This window comes from Spodoptera frugiperda, chromosome 7, assembly GCF_023101765.2.
Source record: "Spodoptera frugiperda isolate SF20-4 chromosome 7, AGI-APGP_CSIRO_Sfru_2.0, whole genome shotgun sequence".
Classification (NCBI taxonomy): domain Eukaryota; kingdom Metazoa; phylum Arthropoda; class Insecta; order Lepidoptera; family Noctuidae; genus Spodoptera; species Spodoptera frugiperda.
This window is the reverse complement of record NC_064218.1, coordinates 270,662-292,860: the sequence shown is the minus strand read 5'-3', so window position 1 is coordinate 292,860 and position 22,199 is coordinate 270,662. Positions and strand designations below refer to the sequence as shown.

The window sequence follows — 22,199 nt, the reverse complement described above, 5'->3', positions numbered from 1 at the left end:
TATCAACAAAGCCACAATCTAGTAATAATACTTTCACTACAAAAATAGCTTTTATAACTTAAGCAATGAAGACGATGTTAGTGCAGCAACTAATCAAAATTACTTTTGTTCCAGCACTTCTAGTTACAAAGTATGCTGCAATTACAGAAGAGTTTTAATGGCAACGCATCGAGAAGCTGAGGGTTACTATATCTAGCCATCACACAGCCAGCTCGGGGGCTTACCGCCGTACTCAGAGTCTTTAATAGTTACTCAACCCAGTCCAGTACGGCAGTTAATGAGTTACTGGTGAACTACAATGAGCCACTAATACAAAGTAGTACTATAAGAGACATTAACTATTGTTGATGTTTTTGGATTGATGTTAATTTAAAAACACGTTTTTCTTTTGGATAATACTCACTTAATCTTTATTAGCACCTCAGAGCAAGTGTGAATAATATTAATCAGGTACAAATAAATCCTAACACAGAGATGTCACTTTTACTCCAGCTTAATTTCGATCGCTGCTCCCGTGGCCCCAACCTAACAATTAATACGTTTCCGATGATTTTCAAATTTAATTACGCGGGTACAGTCCACCCCGCAGCGGCTGCCGTTAAATACAACGTTTTGTTTTGTCCCACAGCGAAATTATCGGCGTGATTGTACACCAGCTCCCAAGTAATATAGTGGAAAATGATTTTTATTCTGTTTGTCGTTTAAATGAATTAATTAAACGTGGATATGGGTTTAATTTGGGTTAATAGCAATATTGATTTTGATTTCGTATTAATATTTGTTTTGATGCCGTTATTTTGTCATTTCCTGTTTGTTCCATGCTGTAAACATGGCGCATGTAATGAACAAATGAATTCGGGACGAGATTGAAAACCAATTGTTCCCTACATTAACATCAAATGCTGTTGATATAACTTTGAACGTATGTGTATTGGGATTTGGTTTGCTTTGCATAAAAGCAACATAAAATACTGGTATACTATTCAAAATTCCATTACCAAAAACTACATAATAAAATGTTGGGCGCAGATCGCCCCATCTGCGGTCCATTCAGTCCTCGAGCATTGTTTAAAGATCTAAATCAAACCCAACAAAAATCCAGTGGAGTATATCCCCACAAAATTCATTATAAATATCTCTCGAGCGGGGGATGATCATAACTCACGCGGGATATAAAAATGCCTATCTATACCCGTGCTAGATAAATGCCCGGATGAAACTAACCGTTGAAAATATCGAACGACTGTATAAGCTGAAAACTACGATATTTCATAAAGCACACCCACTCTATCTAGTTTAGTCGAGTTTTTAGAAAAAAAAAAACTGCGTTTCACCATTTTTCATGGGTTTTTGGGAACGGGTTCTGCATGTTTGTTGATTGAGATGTGCGGGAGCAGCCAATAAATCTGACGTTTATTTGGCTTTTGAAAAATACCAACTCTTTGAAGTGGCGCCGCGCGGAGCTTGCTTACACTAACAACAAATGTGTTTCGAACCAGTTACATCGAGAGCACTTGGCGTTTATGAAATCAATACTACCAATAAATAAATATCAATATTGTCACGCTTTTTATCCCCGAAGGGGTAGGCAGAGGTACACGTTATGGGGTGTAATGCCACAGAATAATGTACACCCATTATTCACAATTTATATATATATATATTATACTTTATTGCACACACACAAATACAAACAGATACATACAATTTTGAAAGCTTATGTACAAAGGCGAGCTTAACCCAGAATTGGGTTCTCTGACAGCAAACCTTAAAGCTAAACAGAGATTTTATATAGGCGGGTAATCAACGTGCGCAAAAAATTTTAAAACTACAAACACATTCTATAAATAAAAACTACTAACTAAACAACAAATATCAAGAAAAAAAAAACTACACAATAGACAAAATAATACATACAAAATAAAATATAAATTAAATACATACATAAATACATACATACATATATGATCATGTCGACAAAAAATGTTCTTTAATTCGTCTCCTGAAGACATCTAACGATGAGCTCCCGCGTATAGTATGTGGAAGAGAGTTCCAAAGCCTCACAGCGTGAACAGAGAAGGATCCACCATAACGGCTCGAAGCATGAGGAGGGACACGGAGAAGTAGAGATGAAGAGGAGCGACAGGGTTTGTCTCTGGGAACAAGAAATTCAAAACGTTCCCGAAGATAGCTTGGGGAGTGGGAGTTGTGAAGAAGAGAGTAGAGAAACGAAAGAATATGAACATCCCGACGTCGCCGAATAGGCAGCCACTTCAGCCGGCTCCGAAATTCAGACACATGGTCGTATTTCCGGAGGCCAAAAATGAAGCGGATGCACAGATTCTGGAGACGTTCGAGTTTGTCAAGAAGTTCCTCAGTCGCATCAAGGAAACAGACATCAGCATAGTCTAATAGGGAGAGGAGAAGCGTCTGAGCAAGAGTAATTTTTGTTTGAAATGGCAGGAACTTCTGGAGCCGTTTAAGTGACTGAAACGAGCAAAAAACCCTCCTGCTTACTTCCGCAACGTGCATACCCCATGACAGGTTGCAGTCCATTAGGATACCCAAGTTCTTGACGTGAGAGGAGTATGGTATAACAGTGTTTTCGAAGAAGACCTGTGGAGGAGACTGTAGTTTATTAAGAAAATATCTGCCACCAATAATGAGAGCTTGTGATTTGGCAGGATTGACTAAGAGTCCAAAACTTTCAGCCCAGTTACCAATGTTTCCAAGATCATTATTGATGGCATCAATTGCATTAGAGATTTCCTCAAGTTTAAAGTGTTGATAAAGCTGCAAGTCGTCTGCATAGAGATGGTAGTGTGAAGCAAGTGACTTGGTGACGGCGTTAATAAAAACGGAGAAAAGTAAAGGAGAGAGAACGCCACCTTGAGGAACACCCGCAGCGAGGTCGCACCACTCAGAGGAGGCCTCATTACAGCGGACCGACTGCGAGCGACCTCGAAGATAAGAATTAAACCACGCAGCCGCAGAAGAAGATACACCTAGTGAGGATAGGATACCTAGGAGGATGTCAAAATCAACTGAATTAAACGCACTGCTAAAATCCAGCAAAACTAGTACTGTTAGAAGCTTATGCTCCATGGCCAGTCGGATGTCATCGGTAATTTTGACCAGCGCCGACACTGTACTATGGCCAGGACGAAAACCAGATTGGTACGGACTTAGCAGACTGTTGGAGGAGAGATAATTAGACAGTTGATTGTTGACAACACTCTCAAGGACTTTAGATAGGATAGGAAGTATGGATATAGGGCGGAACTGGGTAACCGAGGATGGATTGGAGACTTTGGGCAATGGCAACACATGAGCTTTCTTCCAAGCTGACGGAAAGGAACTAGTGAAGAGGGAATAATTAACAAGATGGAGAATGACAGGAACGAGTACATTGAGGATAGGAAGAAGCATTTGTAGGTGAAGACCATCGTCCCCCACAGCTTTTGTGGAAATGGATAGGATAGCACGTTTAATATCTCCTTCCGCAGCCGGGCGGAAAGAAAAAGAAGAACAGTTTGGCAACGAAAGGCTGGAGAGATAATTAAGAGTAGATGACTTAACATTGTCATCTAGCGTTACTGGTGACTTTGAAAAGTGTTCATTAATCGCATTAAGATTAATTTCGGGAGCGCTATCATTAGCAACTTTCCCAATGCCAAAAGACTTTAGAAATTGCCATACTTGTGCCGTGTTGAAGTTTTTAATGGAGTTGTGAATATGGCGCCTCTTTGCATCTCTGCACAGACGACTGCAGCGATTTCGTAATTTCTTGTAGGACGACCAGTTCTCCTCAGTTGGATCTCTCCTGTACCGTCGCTTAGCCTTATCGCGTTTAGACATCTGTTGCTTAATACCATCAGATAGCCATGGGGCCGGAAGATGTTTAACCTTTACCTTCTTAAGAGGAGCGTGATTATCATAAAGTTCCAATACCAACTTATTAAATAAAGATACCATAGAATCTACATCATTGCAGTCGTAAACAGGAGACCAGTCAATTCTGCCCGCATCTGCCATCAAACGATCCATATCAATGTTCTTGAAACTGCGAAGGAAAAGAAATTTGGATTTACGCTTAGGTGGACGGATCTTATAAGATAGAAACAAAAGGTCGTGATAAGAGAAAGAGGCAGAGAGCTGCCCATGAGTGGCAACCTTGCTGGGGTCTGAAACAATTATGAGATCAAGGAGTGAGGGATTGCAATGAGGGGCGTGATGAGTGGCATTAAGCTGAAGAATGTGCATATTGACAGAAGAGACAAGGGATCGGAGTTTACGGCTACGCCCGTCATCCCTAATCAAGCACGTGTTGAAGTCTCCGAGGATTATCGTGTGGTCATAGAGGGGAGTGAACTGTTCAAGTTTCGACTCAAAAGAGGAAAAGTAGTCGAAAGTGCAGGAAGGATTATAATAGACACCTAGAAGCACCTTGGTGTTATAAAAAGTAATTTCAATAAATAGGTGTTCAGCGAATTTAGAGTAATCACTCGGTGACTTGTCAACAATTTTAAAGGAGATATCTCCACGGAGATAAATGGCGACCCCTCCGCCTCCCTTGCCGGTTCTGTCACTACGCACGAGCTTGTAGCCGGGCAAGGAATATTGCGTGGAAGGAAGTGCTGGTTTGAGGAAAGTTTCAGAGACAAGGATAGCGTGAACAAAGTTGGAGTCAAAAGAGGATAATAAGTCGGCATGATGAGCAGGAATACTTTGAGCGTTTATGTGAACCGCGTTAAAGAATTTACTGTAAGGAGAAAAGGTATTAAAGAGTTGTTCACGGAGATGTACTGAGTCATCACTAAACGCGCCAGCAAAACTCTCATCAGAGACACAAGAAGACGAATATGAAACAAAACTGTCATCAAAATGATCGAACATGACATATACTTAATAAAAAAAAAATATATATATATATATATATAAGTATATAAAGAAAAAAAAATAAATAATAAAAATACAAAATCAAATAAAAAAAAAAAAAACAAATTACAATAATAACAGTTACCTGTTATTTCGACACCTTCGATGCACTCGTCAGTTAATTTGTCATACGTGGATAAAAAGACTCGTATTCACGGACAGTGACGTTTCTGAACGAGTCAAAGAAAGAATCTATAATCTATGGAAGATAGATGTCAACTTGTTAAAGCAAAACAAAAACATTTTTAAGTGACCGACAAAGTAAAAATTAAAATAAAAAACAGAAGATTATTTTGCTTGCCTTCGCGGTCTCTTGCCTGATGGAGACTTGTTGGCTGTTGAACTTGACTGTGCGCCCGCTGTCGGCTCACCAGTAGAAGTAACAGATGTCGGAAACTGTCTCGCTAGTTGTTGTAGCTCAGCTGGAGATTCTATTTTCCGCCGCGACTTGTCTGGTAGCAATACCACTATCTTGCCCTCAGATGTCCAGCACTGCTTCATCCCAAAATGCTTGCGGGCTGCCAGGAAAGCGTCATGTCGGGGCTTGGTCAGGAACTCCGAGAAAACCAGTCCAGAGCCCTTTAACAGAGTCTTGCTTCGCCACACTTCACTGCGTAGACTGTGGCTCTGGAATCTAATTAGAAGAGGACGTGGCTTGCTCGTGTCGGCTCCCAGACGATGACATGACACAATGTCTGCAGAAGAGACATTGGGCATCTTTAACTTGTCCGCTACAACTGTAAGAGCCCGAGATGTATAGTCTTCATCCTTCTCTTCTGGAAGACCATGAAGAAGGAGAACCTGCCTGCGAGAAGCCATTTCGTGTCGATCTAGGCCCAGTGACAACAGTTCCACCTGCATTTTAAGGGCACTTATTGTCTTCAACATGAGGCCCTTGAACTCGGTGTAGTCCTTTGAGAGGCTTGCAATGTTCTTATGTGAAGCCTCACTACTGTTCACACTCTTCAACTCCTCCTCATAGGCAGCCATCCGGGAAGTAAAAGTGGTACTCAGTTCCTCCATACAGCTTGACAATTTCGTGTATAGGTCCATTTGAGAAGTGATGTTGAAATTATAGTTTTAGTAAACAATGAAAAAGAATTTTTTAGATGAGTGAGTGCATCAAAGGATAGTGCAAAGATTTAATGCATGTGCACAGTGAAATTAACACTATTAATGTTTTTAAATAAAATAAAACTTGGGAGCTACTAATTTAAGATGTGTACGTTTTGACTACCCTCCAAAAAAAAAAAAAAAAAAAAAAAAAATTATGTTATAAGTCTGATATAATAGGGCCTCTTTGCTCGTTGCCCTCTGCAACTACGACTGCCGGGCAAGGGGTCTAGACTTGAATTCCCGCGTCGGGCAAAGTATTGCTGGGTTTCGAAAAAAATTTCAACAATACAACGTTGACCTTAAATTGGAATATGGCTAACATAAAAACAGAGTTTAAACTAACTACAACTAAGATAATAATTCCATTCACAGCGACTCCACAACTTATGTAGGTGAGTTCCGTGCCTGGATCCGGGTTCCGTGCGGAAATAAATAATTATACATTTAAAATACTAGGGGCACGGGGTAAGGACGTGAATGGAGAAATAATTTTATATGCTTTCCTGTGACCAGCCAGGGAGGCGGACTCGACACAAAAGACACGCCACGCTGCGCCGATCTACATGATAATGATGATATTTCGTTGGAAATCGGAAAATAAATAAAGTTCTTTGATTGGTTAAAATGAAAAGCCTTTTCTGTATGTGGCAGTGGCTACGTATTTTGGTACACCTACACTGCAAGTCGACCAAAGCCTTTAATAGTATGATTTTAATAATAATATTTTAATAAGTGTGTTGTGAAACCTAAAGAACTAGGTACATACCTAGAAAGCTAAATGAAAAAGCGTTTATTCAAAAATTAAAAACTAAAACTAATACATTTACTTCTGCTAAAATGCATACCTACAGTTTGTTGATGTAGCTCCCATGTTCATGACGTAATAGGTGTCACTCATAGAAGTTACCCACATAATAAAAGTGTGTACTTTTGTACACGTGTATCTATGGCACCGTCTGGTATTCATTATCACTTGATTAACCTATTCAAACTACACAGAAAATACTACTTTATTGTGTATGACTTTAAATACATTTTCAATAACAAACAGACACTATATATGTAACTATATACATTGGTTTGTGACCAGTATAAGCGATATAAAAATTTTAATTCAATAAAAAGTTTTTTAAAACGATAAAGTGCCGTCCCGCGATCCCTAAGCCGCTGAAAAATCTGTAAAGCGGCTGTGAAGCGTGGACGGCTTACTCGTGATTTAAAAAGAGGCTTACTTTTACCCGACTGTGCTGAATGGGTGTTGTTGAATAAATGCTGCATGGGTAGTGTGAACAATGAGACTGATTGTTGTGATCAGTAATTGTAAGTATATTAACTCTTATAACAAGATATTATATGCGCCAGGGAAACATCTATCAGGCGAATAACGCAGTAAAAAAGCTAGATATATGCAGAACTAAAACTAGGAAAAGTAATTTAAATAGTAAGTAGTTAGGTTATCTCTAAAGGTTGGATTTTTCTTACGTCAATAGTCAACACATAATATGCTATCTTTACTAACTTACGATATATTCTGAAACCTGTATTCCCAGAAATATTCTCGTCTCAATAAAGTGTAAGTAAGACAGAAGACACGTCCAAATTACCGTGAACCACCCACAATAATAATAAACTTTCCGTTTCAAAACATCGACGAAAAAAAAGTGTTCCAAGAATTTGTATAAAATTTTTAGGCGACGTACACACGGCAGACTTACGCGAACATTTCCGTTCGACTCGCCAATTTCGAAAGCACGTGAGATCAGAGCGGAATGCCCGTACGTGATCCGCCTTCCGAATGTCGAGGACCAGCGTACCATGACCTGTCCAGCCCACATGTACCAAGAAGGAAACGTAAACACGTATGGGTCTCTTTACCTTGGATTGTGGTAAAGAAATGAGTTTTAAACCCACCTAGGTTGGTGTCGGGTAAGAGCTGAAATTGAGCGGAAACTGTGTCGCTTAAGATTAGTGGCGCTATTGTTTTTAAGTGCGTCAATTGTTTAATTTGGGGATTGAATAATAACACATCTACGATTAACTGTTAACAAAACATAACACAGCTCTTATAGTTGACGTTCAACCTCATCTCTGCTACATATTTTAATCTATCTGACACCGCACTTTATTAATCTACCTCACAGTGTGAGGGTTAAGAAAATAGACCCTCCTCGGTTAACCCTATCCCCCATATCCCTCAACTAATAATTCCCTGAGGGCCTTATAGGCCGATAATCTCTGGATTCCCCACTTTTGGACCAGGAATCACAAGTTACTGGTGCTATAAACATAAATATACATCGAGTGTCAATAAAACCGGAGCCTCACAAACTATGAACCGAACATTATTTTTAATTTATACCACCTATTACACCAAGGCAGTTTATACACAAACACTTCGCTTCCAGAGAGTGTAATAAAATGGGTATAAACTATGTGACAACTAAACTATGTTTATTTGACGTCTCATTCAAGGAGCTCTTGTAATTTATTTAATTTTTTTCTTAAAGTGTATAAAAGCTGATCCTATATACATAAGTGATAATCTTATAAATATTATTTTTGCAGAAGAGAATCTATGCACCCATTAACAGGTCGCATTTTTTTTATTCCAACAATATGAACAGAACACTAAGTAAATAAAGAACTATTGTTTACATGTCAATAAGCAAATTCAGTCAATCATTAAATTAAATGGAGTTTTGTCTATTTCCTAATAAATACAGGTTCTTCAAGCACTTCCTCAGTATGTACTAAGCCTAAACAATCGTGAAACAATGAAGAGTAATCCGAACCGCGGAGTGATAGACAAACAAACAAAGTTATTATAAATAAATGTAACGATTGACGACAACCGGTGCCGCGGTGGATGGTGGATGTTGTGGATGTTAGTGGATGATTGTAAAATATCCGTTACGTTGGCAAACATGAATGTGTCTTAACGAGGTTCTGTAAAAGAGGGAGTCGTGTGGAAAGCCTACTTTATTGCGTACGATACGGGGACGACACGATTTTTCATAGTGATTTTAGTTGATGTGATTTTTGTATGTTGTAACGGTAATAAGATAACAAGAGTTAGAAAAAAGCAAACTGTACCATAAAACCTTAAAAGTGCTAATGCACTTTAGTCATCGTAGTCTTAGATTTAATTTTATGTATAGTTATTAAACTGATGATGACGACGACGAGGAAATTACTGAAATAAAATAAAAATGAAAATATTTACTTAAAAACTTCACATCCACAGAAACTTTAAACAAACTCAGAAAACCTATAATATTGTCTCATCACAACATTAACACTCATGAAAATACTTCATTATTCACTAAATCACTAACAACTCTAAACTTTAACACAAAACATAACCAAACTAAACAAACAAACAACATGATTAGAAACCAAACAACTTCACCAAATACGTCACTCATTCAATAATCGTGCGATATAAACCCGGGGGTGTATTCTACCCACCAATTACAGTCCGCGTCTCGATAATGTAAGACTAACGAACGATAACAACTTGTGTTTACTCCGCGTGTATCGTATAAATAATTTTACATTCGCTTCTATCCGAAGCGCTCGCTTTTTGAATTATTATTGCTTATTTGTTTCATTATGACGAGTGCTTTGAGAATAGGCTGTTTTAGGTCTATTTAAAAATGTACTTATTGAATTTTGAACCAAAAATATTGGGCCGTAGGGCTTGTTTCACATTGGATAGCGGCTACGTACTAGATAAAGAACGCATAAGTTTATTGGTTACTTGTATGCTTGTGGTAAAACAATCTCTCAATGTAAAGTATTTGTGTTCTAGAGAAATACTTCAAAATTAATTTGCAGCAACTCACAACTGTGAACATTAAATACAAGTTGCTTAATTAAACACTTTTGTGGTTAAATTACGTTGCACAGAACTAGATAGCACAAGAAAATGAGAAAATAAGAGAACGAAAGCAAATTGTGAGAGAAATAATGCAGTATACATAAATTAGTTTATTTCAATGAATTCATAAAGTTGTAGAATATTGCAAACATACAACAAAAACGTTTGTAGTAAAACAGCATCCTCATGGAACATAAAAGTAAGACACGAAACTTACACTTAACATACATATGTAGGCGATTACATAAAATATATGCAACTCAGTCTATTGTTAATTTTACCTTTTCTCGTAAAGAAATCGCAACCGTTCGCAGTCCTATTGGCCCGTCCCCATTTGTATAGTAAGATGTCTATAAAAACGTGTAATGAAGTCACTTGAGCACAATGTACGTACATATAAATATATTGGCTCCACCGTCTCACCGACAAACATACTTGCATGCTATACGGCCTCCATTCTCCCGACTCTCTTTACCCCCAATAGGGGTAATTTAGTTACCCATGTAAATAAATTCGGTGGTAAAAATCACGGCGGATACATCCATAGAATATTTATCATGATATTCCAAACATATTTCTTTGTTTTGTATACATTACTGTCTTACTTCTCAACTCGTTTTTAAATAAGAGATTCAAACGCGCAATGTATCAACGTTTGCCCAAGTTAACACAAGTCAAACAAAGGTGTGTGTTATATAATACGGAGGTTTAAAAGATATATTTCCCGTAGACGGATGTGTGTGTAACATTAGGATCGATTCTGTAAATAAACATTTCTGTTTATGTCATATTTCAGCTACAGCTATCTCTGTGTACTGAGAACTGTATCTATTTTAGTACTTTTCGACTGTGTATAGCGTAACACAGTTTTGTTGTATTTTTACAATATTGTAGTAGATATGTAAAATATCTACAATCTTAGGTTTGGGAATAATTTGTATGATCTACGATTATCACTAGAGACACAACGTAGTGCTACGGTAAAGTCGTAGCACTAAATCTCGTAGCCGCTACGCCGCGTAGCAATGCTACGAAAATCGTAACCAACTAATGTAAACTGGAAAAAGGTTTTAATTTTTTACTTTTCGTTACACAATACCTTATTCAAGGCTCCTTTTCATGACACAAACACATTATTACCAAAAAAAAACACTTAAAAACACAGTATCGCTCGCAAGGATGTACCTAATAAAACCCGGGTGATTTGCCCGGAATACCGTATTACCCGGGCGGATGTACCGGACAGCCTCATTACACATAATTACCGGACTGCTGACGTCACACTGCGACCCTGTGACCTCTTGATTGGTCTATTAATTTATGTTTTAGGACGCGTTGAAGAAAACAGAGGTACTTGTGTATAGCAGTACAATTTTGTTACACTTTCAGTAATAAAGTTTTGAGTGACACATTATATATTTTGTATTTTAAGGTTTTGGCTATAAATTTTTTGTCGTTACTCCCTTACGCGACGAATTTTCTTTGCGTAACTCAACGGTAAGACATTAAGTGTAAAAATAAAGATTTATAGCGTGCCAATCTTTTTATATTCCATCCAACAGTGGGATTGACTCTTACTTCTACTATTATACCATAGTTAAAGTTCAAGAAGTTGCAACAATAAGGATGTTAAAAAAAAAACCTAATTTAATTATACCGTAGTGATTTAACCCTCACCGCTAATATTTAATACCATTTACTATCTGTAAACTGTTCTAAGATTACAAAGTAGTATATCCCTCTTCCCTCCTTAACCTATTTACCCTAGACATGCAGTTGGCTCACACGTGCACTCTCAAGAGGATTCCCCCATTACTGCGGGGGAAATGACGGACTTCCCCAATATCCTCCATAGGTAAGACGCCACCACACGTCTGAACATGGTGTTGATACTAATTAGAGCTAAGTTATACATTAATACCATTTATCAGTCCCAATTTTGGCGTTAAGTTATTATTGAAAGTATTAATAAATTATTAGTTCAAACTTTAAATGTCTTATTATCCTCATTGAGTACATTCTGGAGCGGGTGCTGAGTAAAATAACTATCCCAAGTCCTCTCGTGGATGGCGTAGGAACAAACACAAAAAAAATACCGAGACAAATCTAAACCTTCAAATATGTGCTCTTTAAATCGTGTGCCAAGCGGCGAGATCATTGAAAACCCGCTTATGTTAATGAAGCCAATAGTCCATCAGTAGACTACCACAGGTTGTTGACCTTATGTTACACGATAAACAATGATTATATACCAAAATGTAAACATGACCAGTTATCAAAATATCCCACGAACCTTTGCAATCAAAAATCTTAATTAATAATAACAAACAAAGTGAACTATCTGGAAACTTGCGACCCCTTCGCAATGTTCCACCAAACTTCCTAAACAGCTAAAGTAAAATAGTTCCAATAATTTGTGGAGCCGGAGCCGTGCCGTATCAGATCCGTCTCACGTCCGCGCCGGGCCCGATACGGCTCCGATACGAACACAATTTACCTACATCAAACCTCGTTGACAGCCAGCCCTTCATTCCGATCACGTGTCGTTAAGAAGTCTTTAAAAAACCTTCAAATGTTTTGTACGAAGGATACGAATCCGTACGTCGATGTTTTTATATTGGTTTTCAAATCCTTGTGTGATTTATTGGGGATTCTATCTTATTTCGTTACGTCGAACGTTCCAGTTGAAACGTGTTTTACTTTGAATTACATATACTGTGGCAGTTTAAAGAGCCTTTTCATTTACTTTGATGCAAAATTTCTTTAAAGATCGAGTTTAACAAAACCACATGGTCCACAAAATCTGCTTTATAATAATAATATCAGTTGAAAAACTACAAAGCTTAACTAAAACCTATCGACGTGCATTACGCCGTGAATTATTTAATTAAACCTTTCTGAATATTAATCAAAGTATGGAGCGTTATATTAAAATAGGTTCATTAACATTGGAGCGACATTGTCTAACATGTGAATTCAGGCTTACCCACACTGTCTGGAACTTTGTCTAGCAGAGGGTATAAAGTCCACACATCCAGCGAACAAATATTAAGCTAAAACCTTTAGAAAATTACGCGCAACCACAGAACGTAAAAGGTCATGTTAAAAACATCGTATTATTAGATCAAACTCCCTTTCTCGTGAGTTCACTGTTCCGTGCATATTATTATTAAGTAGCTACTTAATGCTCAAAGATGGGGTAGACAGGTGGAGAGGTCGGGAATCAAATCTACGACACAAAAGGAAGCACTAGGGCGAGCCACATAAAGCTACTCCGCTACAAGCGAATGCGTGGCTGATGTAACATCGTATCGCTATGTGTAGCACTCGGAGATGCTTATGAGCGAATATAATTTTATTTCGTGGCATTTTATCGGTGTTCCTGTGGTTAGGTACAGTGCTGAACAAAGTACAATATTTATTTTAGAAACATTAAAATTAAACTTGGAATTATTGCTAAGTTGTGTGACACTAAATAGCGAATTTCTATGGATATGGAAAACAAAACTAAGTTATGAAAAAAGCGACTAAATAAAATAGAGCTAACGCAATCGTTAGCTCTTTCTCAACATAGTAAAGTCAATCTCCAAACACAAGCAAAAAGCATTAAAAACTCATATAAAAAATGAAGTAGAAAACAGTAAACACGGAGCAACCAAACAGAAATCTCTTTCGCAACACATTCGTGTGTATGTATGTATGTATGTACATACGTAACTCAGGAAACGGTAAGTTAGGAATTCCGCCGTATGATTTGTGGCTCGTTTTCAACACAGCATTCAGAGCCTGGCCCACGGAATAACACGTTAGCCTCGCGCGCTTTATTCCGAATAAAAATCCTCCCTTCCAAGTGCCAAGCGCGTTGTACACGGGATGTGAGGAATATTGCAGCTAAGTGACGGTGGCTCCACTTGGTGTATTTATTGCTGACGAGGAAATATAATGCGGTATACAGGGTGAAGTGTTAATGTTACTAAGCCACTGTAATCTGGTAATAAGGTATGCTGAAACGGGAATCAAATATTTACAGTTAGTACCTCACATGTTTAACCTAACATAACTATTTCAGGATTAGTAATTAGTTTCGAAAACAATTAAAGATGTAATCCTTGTAAATCAAGATGGAAGTCCTTGCTACATTAATCATTGTGTTGTTGAACAATAACCAAAAACTTTTATTATTCAAAAACTAAAATACCTAAAATACGAAACCTTGAAACAAGTTATTTGGGAAGGTGAAAAACAATCAAGTTATTTGATAGCGAACAAGAGTCGGCAACACAATACTTGGGGATCTTATTAAATTGTCTACAATGTCAGCCGCCGCGCGTCACTCAATATTGAAATTATAACGAGTCCGCCCCTGTTTTAATATTTGCTGTTTAATAAAACGAGTACGACCCTGCCAGCTATATTATTTGTTGTTTAAAATTTCCCCAATAAATATGGCGCGGTCTCGTCGAATTGAAATTGAGTATTTGTTTGATAAATGTAAATACACGTATAAAGAAATGATGCTGTAAATCATATTCTGAATATCCGAACGCGATATATCAGCGTCTAGTCCCTTGTACTGTCGACCAGCGAATGAACAAATATCTAAAACTGAAAAAGTCAAATGGCTTCGGATGAAGTATTATTTATAAATACGAATGTGTAATGAATCTTTATTGTATTTTTGTAAATATGTTTGTCTCATAGCAAAAATTTATTACTATTTAAAAGTAAACACTTCATGTAAAATATTCTTAAAATGTATATATATCTTTACTTATGTTTCTATTTACCGTTTTTCTCAAAAATATACTTAAGAAAATTGTCCAACGATGCGGATCATCTAAGTACCTACCACCAAGAAAGTAAGCCACACCTCCTCAAATAAATAATAGTACAAACAAAACAAGCCTATTAAGCCTCATGCAGCATACTATGTCGGTGCGGCTCCGACGTACTACGGTAATAAAATGTTAAATGATAATTTCGCGAGATGTCCGCTCCGTTTCCGGGCGAGGACTTCCGGCGACACGCATTAGCCATTAGCATGGCGGCTGTCTGTGACGTCACATCCGCTCATCCCCTAACGATATTGTTGGGCGACCGTTTGTTTTGGCGATGCGATCCAATTGATTGCAAACGTATTTGCAGTAAATTCGGAGCGAATTATACTGGAGCGAGATTGTGTGATAGCAAGCCCGAGGTGTGCCGCTGCTTTGTTTAGAACAGGAAGATAGCACAGGTACGCACATACATTCGCGGTGAAACATTACAGCCGGTTATTTTTCCGTTTGATAACAGGTTTAGATTATTCGGAAAACGAACAATTTCACCCTTGTTTTGTTGCAAAACAAACAATAAAGTGTATCGCAATTTTAAGCAAAATAACTCAATCCAACACAAAAATCTTTATCGATAAACAAAACCGATAAAGTTCGTGTTAAAACGTACATAAAAATGAGGTCGCTTCTCATTACCATCTCACGGCGCGCGGAGTACGGCGCGGGGCGCGGGGCGCGGGGCGCGGCGGCGTCCCAAACAAAAGTTCATAAACTAAATATACTGGGAATCGCTATTTTAACATAATCTCTACGCGAATACCTGCCCAACTTTATTGTGCTATTTATTTATTCCACTAGAATTTTGTGCACGAATTTTAGTGTCCTTATATGTGGGCTAGGGAGGGGATCGTGGGATAGATAAAAACTATCGACAGATATGGACAATACGTCTCAATACTGTTCATTGCTCTCAAAAAGTCATCAGGTTCAAACGCCACTAAAGACAAAGTCCCCCACAACCCACATGCCAACTAACGAGCTCATACAAAACTAGTTTCCTAATAAATCATTTCCGAGCAAAACCTTTTGACGAACTGATGGGCGTCCTGCAGCGAGCGTCTATGGGCGGCCCGACCCCCGAGCGCCATGTATTCAAATATTGGCAGAAAGTCAAATTTCCAAACGTATTTTGCTTGGACATGTGACTGATTACTTCATTACTGGGCGTGGGTGAACGAGTTCAGTCTCGTTTCCCATTAGGCTGTCACACGAGGTATCAAAGCTGAATGTATGGCCGCGCCGCCTTGCACCAACACGCTGTTAGTACTTCGCGTGTACTTATTACGTATTCTGATATGAGTGCCATTCATGTTCAGTTTGTGTTTTCAGTTGCACTATAAATTATTTATTTTAACTGCTTCGAGTAATGCCTATTTTTAAGGTTAAGCCTTTAACTGCCATCAGAAAACTGTTGAAGGCAAATCCTCTACAAACGTTGGTCACCGGTGACCCACGTGGCAGTTAACGTGTTAAGATTGAATTGTTTAATTTAATCGAAACCTTATAAAGTAGATATGTTTCCAAATAGTGTTCTTTTAATACTTATTTAATAACCACACAATACAGCGTATTCTGTATTAACGAGATATAAGTTTTAATTCTCAAACAGTCACTTTCAATTGTTGAAATAGCCGTAGTATCGACAAGTGCCGGCACATCCCTACGGTATAATATCAACTTTTACGATCGCCTCTTACCATATAAATGTCATTTGCTTTTGTGAATAAACTAGTCCCCTTTTTATTCTTTTTATACGAATGTTTGTTAGTATGGCAGGAGCTTTGCTTTCGGGTGCGAGTCCTGGCGAAGGCGTGGTGCGCAGGGTCCCGGGTTAAGTGTCCCTTTACCTGCATCGTAAGGAGGGATCTTCTGTCTTACTTGCTTTATTATGCTGAGTAGCCGTCACACTGTTTTATTACCAACACGAATAAAGGATAACTGACTTTATGGCCAACTGTCCTTCGTTCCAAATCCCTCTTTACATCACTCTCGCTTTCAAACATGGAATCATTCAAAACTTTCTTGTTTGAAGTCATAAAGTCAGCCTCATCTCCTGTGTAACACATTAGCACTAAGTTAATACGTAGACCAACAAATTCCCGACCATTAACACGTACAAACACAGACTAAAACTTAGCTCAGTTGGAGATATAATCTGAGTTTGTGCCTAAACTTGGGCTAGACTGAGTGTCAATACGGCTGCGGCCTGCCAGCTTAATTTAGCGTTAACTGTTGATCTAGCGGCGCGGGTATCAGCAGTAATAGTACCTGTAAGTAAGTAAATACTACAATGTTGGCATAACTTGATGAGATCTCCGTGCACTACACTATGTAGTGCAACTATATCGTACTTGGCAAGTAAGCGCAGGTGGGAACTAATGGATTGACTAATTATAATTATAATTAGTCATATAATTATATGCCACCATCGCAGTTTGCTCGCTGTTATTTACACTTCATCGTTCGAAGTGATTATAGTCTAATGGTTTGGTGACAATGTATTGTAGTATCTCTAATGTTTTCATAGTGGTATTGTTTCTGTGTTCCATGGTAGCTCTGTCTGTCGAGACGATGAGCTAAACGTTCAATAACTAATTCTCTCTTCTACATTAAGTAAGTAAGTATTATTTCCTATACTAGACATCTCCCTAACTGCCACCACACTACAACTCCCATCTAATTTACGAAAACAAAATCAATTATAATTATTTGGATTCGCGTCCGACCACAGACCGCGCTGTCATTTGTAATTCCGTTTCATTTACAATTTCTCAGCACAATTTAATAGAACGCGACGAGTCCAAGTCGTCACCTTATATTTGTCGGTTAATTGAAAATTTGGCGATTCGCCCCTTGTCACGAGATACCGCCGACTGCCGACGGTGGGATATTGTATTCCCCTGTCGCATTTTAGATACGAGACAGCCCTATTGTGGCCAGAAAAAATATTGAACTAATGTAGCGTAATTATTTAGTTAACGTGAATTGCTATTTGTAGCTTTATAACTCAGTTTAGGTAGTGTTTATGATAAAGAACGTATAGTATAATAGAAAGTACATAGAACTTGAAATTATTACACAAAACTTATAAGTTCCAGAACAGTCTCCTACGTTGTATAAATAACCGAAAAGAAATCTACTTTAAAAACATCGTCGGATTCTAAGCGTAACGTAACCAATATTTCGTTTAAATACCTGGAAGGACACGCAGATATATTTACATTATTATCAGCATAAATATGCTATCATATCGCAAATGTTGTTTCGTAATAGGGCCTCCATTCTTCGACCACTAACTTCTGTAATACAATGGTGACAAGATCTTCCAAATATACTCGACGCCAGCGGAACATAGCTAACACAGCGCTGAGAGTACTGTCTATGGAGCGTGGGATAGAAAGAAAGTCAATAACCATCTAAATTGGGTCGCTGTATAGTGTGGAGTGAGGTGATATGGTGTCACTATACCTACAGTGTGTGTTTGTAATTACTTAGATAGATTTTTGATAGGGAATAACTGTGTCTAGAACGACTCTTTAAAGGGTAAACGCTAAGTCTAAAGGTACTCCATAAACCACCACAAAGGAAGCGTAAATAAAGTAGATAAATAAAATCCTCATATGCCGTACAATATGTACTCCTGCCTCTATTGTGATCCGCGTAGTTTAGCGGCTATACCTTAGACCTCTGCTTCCTCCGGGGAGGGACGCCTGAGCGCTCCTACAAAGAGACGATGCATCCAGCGGAAAATCCACAATATTTACGAGTACCATAACATGCACAACACTGACAGCCTTGAGGAAAATCACATCCACCAGCTACAGAAAAAACACCTATTCAGAAACCCCTTACCTTTAGGGTGGGAAATACCAACTTACATTTGCAGTTCAGGTAAGCAACCGACAAATGATTTTGAATTTTATTACGAAGGACATAAAGCTCGAGCTAAGATTTCCAAATTGTAATTTTAAAGTTTGCAAAATAAATCTGAAATCACAGTGGCAACTCGTTGGCGCAGAAAGTGCGTAACTCCTTAACGACGATAATTTCAAATCAAACCAGTGGAGTGAAGAGATAAATTTTGGTATTCGCCTCTCGTGCCCACAAAACAGATTTAAATCGGCCATTTTGTGAATTTGCGAGTTGCTTGCGAGTCGCCGGTCGTGCGTAAGGAGTAAGGTGCCTCCCAGAGGTGTTATTATGTAACTTTTAATTGTAACAGTTGAGCAATGATTTCGGAATAATTGCGCGAGTGTTTTGTTTACTCGCCGCTGATATCGCCCCGCTCGAGATTGTTCCCATTGTGTTTGTGAAATACGTGAACATGTTTCTTGCGTGGAGCGGAGATGGGTCGTTGTTTGCAAGTGTTATTTGTGCTGCTGTTAATATTCTGTGTGTACCTCGAGAAACTAGTGAACGTACGAATCGAGTCCTTACAACAAATTATATAGTTTGTTACAGCCCAGAGCTTGTTACGTACCGGATTATGTAAAAACTAACGCAGAACAGAGACAAACTACTAAGAATGTAAATGTATTCTAGAAATACGCAGGATCAATCTATATTTAACAGTAAACACCAGTTTTAAGGGCAGGCGAGGCTGGCGGGTGGAGGGGGGGGGGGGAGTTCGTAAGATGGGCCTTTGTAAGCATTATGCTAAAACTAAGGACGAGGGTACACCGGCCTGCCGCACTTAATTGGCACTTCACGACTAGTTCATGTTCTAAGTACTGGATGAATGTCGCATGTATACTCCGTGCCTTATATAGACGGTGCACTCCGAGTGCTTATTAGCGGTAAATGTTTGCTATAGCTGGCGATGATACACAGCTTCCATATTAAGAGTGTGTACTAACATCCATTGTCCAAGTGTCGACCAAAACTCTTCTCCCAGCTGACGCTTTCTCCTGGTCACCCCACAACGAGATTGAAGTCTTCACAGTTTTAACTAGATTCAAGTGAAATTGGTGATCAAAATCCGTCCTAACTCTTTGTGATGTGTATATTGAAGTAAATATTGTGTTTTTTTTAAACTCTAATGAATATAAGCACGTCCTAGACCAGGTATTTTTGTACCTAACAAGCAGATAGTAGCGTGTATAGGTATCGCATGGCAACGAGCGGGCGAGCCGCCGCGCCGTCTGCCGGCCGCCGGCCGCCGACACCCGATATGCAGGCTTACACGCTCTGCCGCACTCCCACGGATTCCGGCTCTAGTGTCACACGTATCACGCCTCCTGGCTGCACTCGTGTTCACAGCTATCGGTTTAGTTTTAGACTAGGTTCACTAAAAAACTACGCACAGAATACATAGGAATGTGAAACTTATATTTCAGCTTGTTTGGGTTTACAAAACCAGAGTTATATGCTGTTGAACAAGTTTGGATACAAGTCGGTTAATTAGAGAAAATCGAATGTTACATTTTCCCTTCTATATTTGCGAGCTACTTCTGCGAGAATTCATTGAAACAACTTCTGGGCTGGATGCCTAGCTTACTTCCAGTCTCAAAAACCGCTGGTAGAAAGTAGTATGTATATAAATAAAATACTCACGCAGACAGACACCGCTACGGACCTCCTTGTGGAGTAACACATTGCACGCTTTCTGGGTCTCCTCGCACTACTTGCGCTGCTTGGAACTGTTTGTGAGAACTGAGGAGGTACCTGGTACTCCGCTACCCACAGAGGTATCGGTTGACATGCTAATTATGATGACGGGTTAAAAAGGTAGTTTAAATGACAACCTTGTGACCGATCATTAGTTTAATTTGAAGCATTACTTGAAATAAAATCATCTAAGTTTTAGACAACACTATTTGAATCCTCCGTATGCGTAAAAATATACGCCCATATATAAAAATGGATAATCATATACTCTAAAGGCATGTGTCAGACAAATCATTTTGCAGATCTTTAGGAGTAAGCGTAGAGGAAGACTACACTACATTAAAATTCGCCCATTTCTTCACTTACATCGGGTACAATTCCAAACTATTTCTTATACTAAAGTCTTAAGACCAGTGCACATTACGGCACGCCATGCAATTTACCAAACACCCACTTTTTACCATTTGTGTTATAAAGTCCCAATGTAATAGGGGTGAACCTATTGCCATATACTGGGCACAATTCCAGACACCGTGCTACTGCAGAAATTTATGAAAAACCGAAAAAAGCCCAGTAATACTTTGCCCAACCCGGGAATCGAACCCGAGACCCCTGACCCAGCAACTACTAGACCAACGAGGCAGTCACTGAAAATTACAATCTTCAGAAAAAAAAGAACCCAATTATATGAGCAATAAGACTTTAGAATCACACACTTGAAAGAGGCAATAACTAGCTACATACTTCAGTCACATCGAACATGAGTACTAAGTAACACCTAAACAAGTTCAACATAGCTCCTAAAAACGTACAAACTCGTAGATAACCTCAGTTGACCTTGTCTGCGTGTTCAATTAACGCTAAACATCGGTATTGTTAAACAAGTGCATAGTACAAGCTCATTACTCCGCGGCTTATAAAGCCTTACGAGTAGGCGCGCCTTAAATATGCATGCCCACAGCACAGGGTGTTCTCCGTGCGCCTTAATATTTGATGCGCGTGGGATTAGCCGACGATTCCAGCCACAATTGATGGAGACCGCTGTTTCTATGGAGAATTATGTGTGTCGAGATTTTTTGCTTTCTGCTTTTCTTTTTCTGTTACTGCGAGCTGTCTGTTTGTGTTTTGTTCGCTGGGTTTTGGTGTTGGAATTTGTTTTTGCAGATAGAGTGGAGTGTGTAAGTAGTAATAGAATAAGGCTCGATCATAAGAGACATTAGTTAAGAAATGAATTATGTAATTAAATAGGTTTCTAGTAACTGACTGCACGGTTGGCACGGTGGGTCGGCAACTGGCTGCCGTGCTACGTGTAGCGGGTTCGCTTCCCGCACGCACTCTTTATTCGATATACAATTATACTATAAATATATTACGATCCAGTTTACAAACGCACGATAAAAGAGAAAATGTTTTTTTAAGAAAAGTTTTTCAGCATACTTTCACTGCATGCGGATTGGATTGAATTGGATGCGGAAATAAGTGTTATGGCACGTCATGAAAGAAGTTTGTATTCTGAAGTGGGCTTCCATAAGCTAATGATGATAATGGTATGCACACTGAGCGTAATAATTCCTATTGAGATTTGTTAACAAAAAAATATTAAATATGTCCAATAAATGATGTGCAAGTTGGACATCATGATGTATACGGAGTGTGTGAAGGGCGCGCGGCAGATACAGTTACCGACAGCTACCGCGCGGGACATCGCCACTTACATATGGCACCCTGTTCTAACATAGCTTTACCATACACATCTACAAATACATACCTATAATAATACGTCTATCAATGAAACGAAAAATGTTAAAAATAGTAATGTAAAC

General features: G+C 38.7%; 1 protein-coding gene across 1 annotated transcript; it reads right to left on the bottom strand.

Annotated features, from left to right (window-relative positions):
- Window positions 1-4,962: 4,962 nt before the first annotated feature.
- LOC126910865 (uncharacterized) lies at window positions 4,963-6,190 on the bottom strand. Its single transcript, XM_050694778.1, has one exon. It carries the CDS (start codon window positions 5,989-5,991, stop codon window positions 5,227-5,229), a length of 765 nt encoding a protein of 254 aa, XP_050550735.1. The 5' UTR covers window positions 5,992-6,190; the 3' UTR covers window positions 4,963-5,226.
- Between the last annotated feature and the right edge of the window lie 16,009 nt (window positions 6,191-22,199).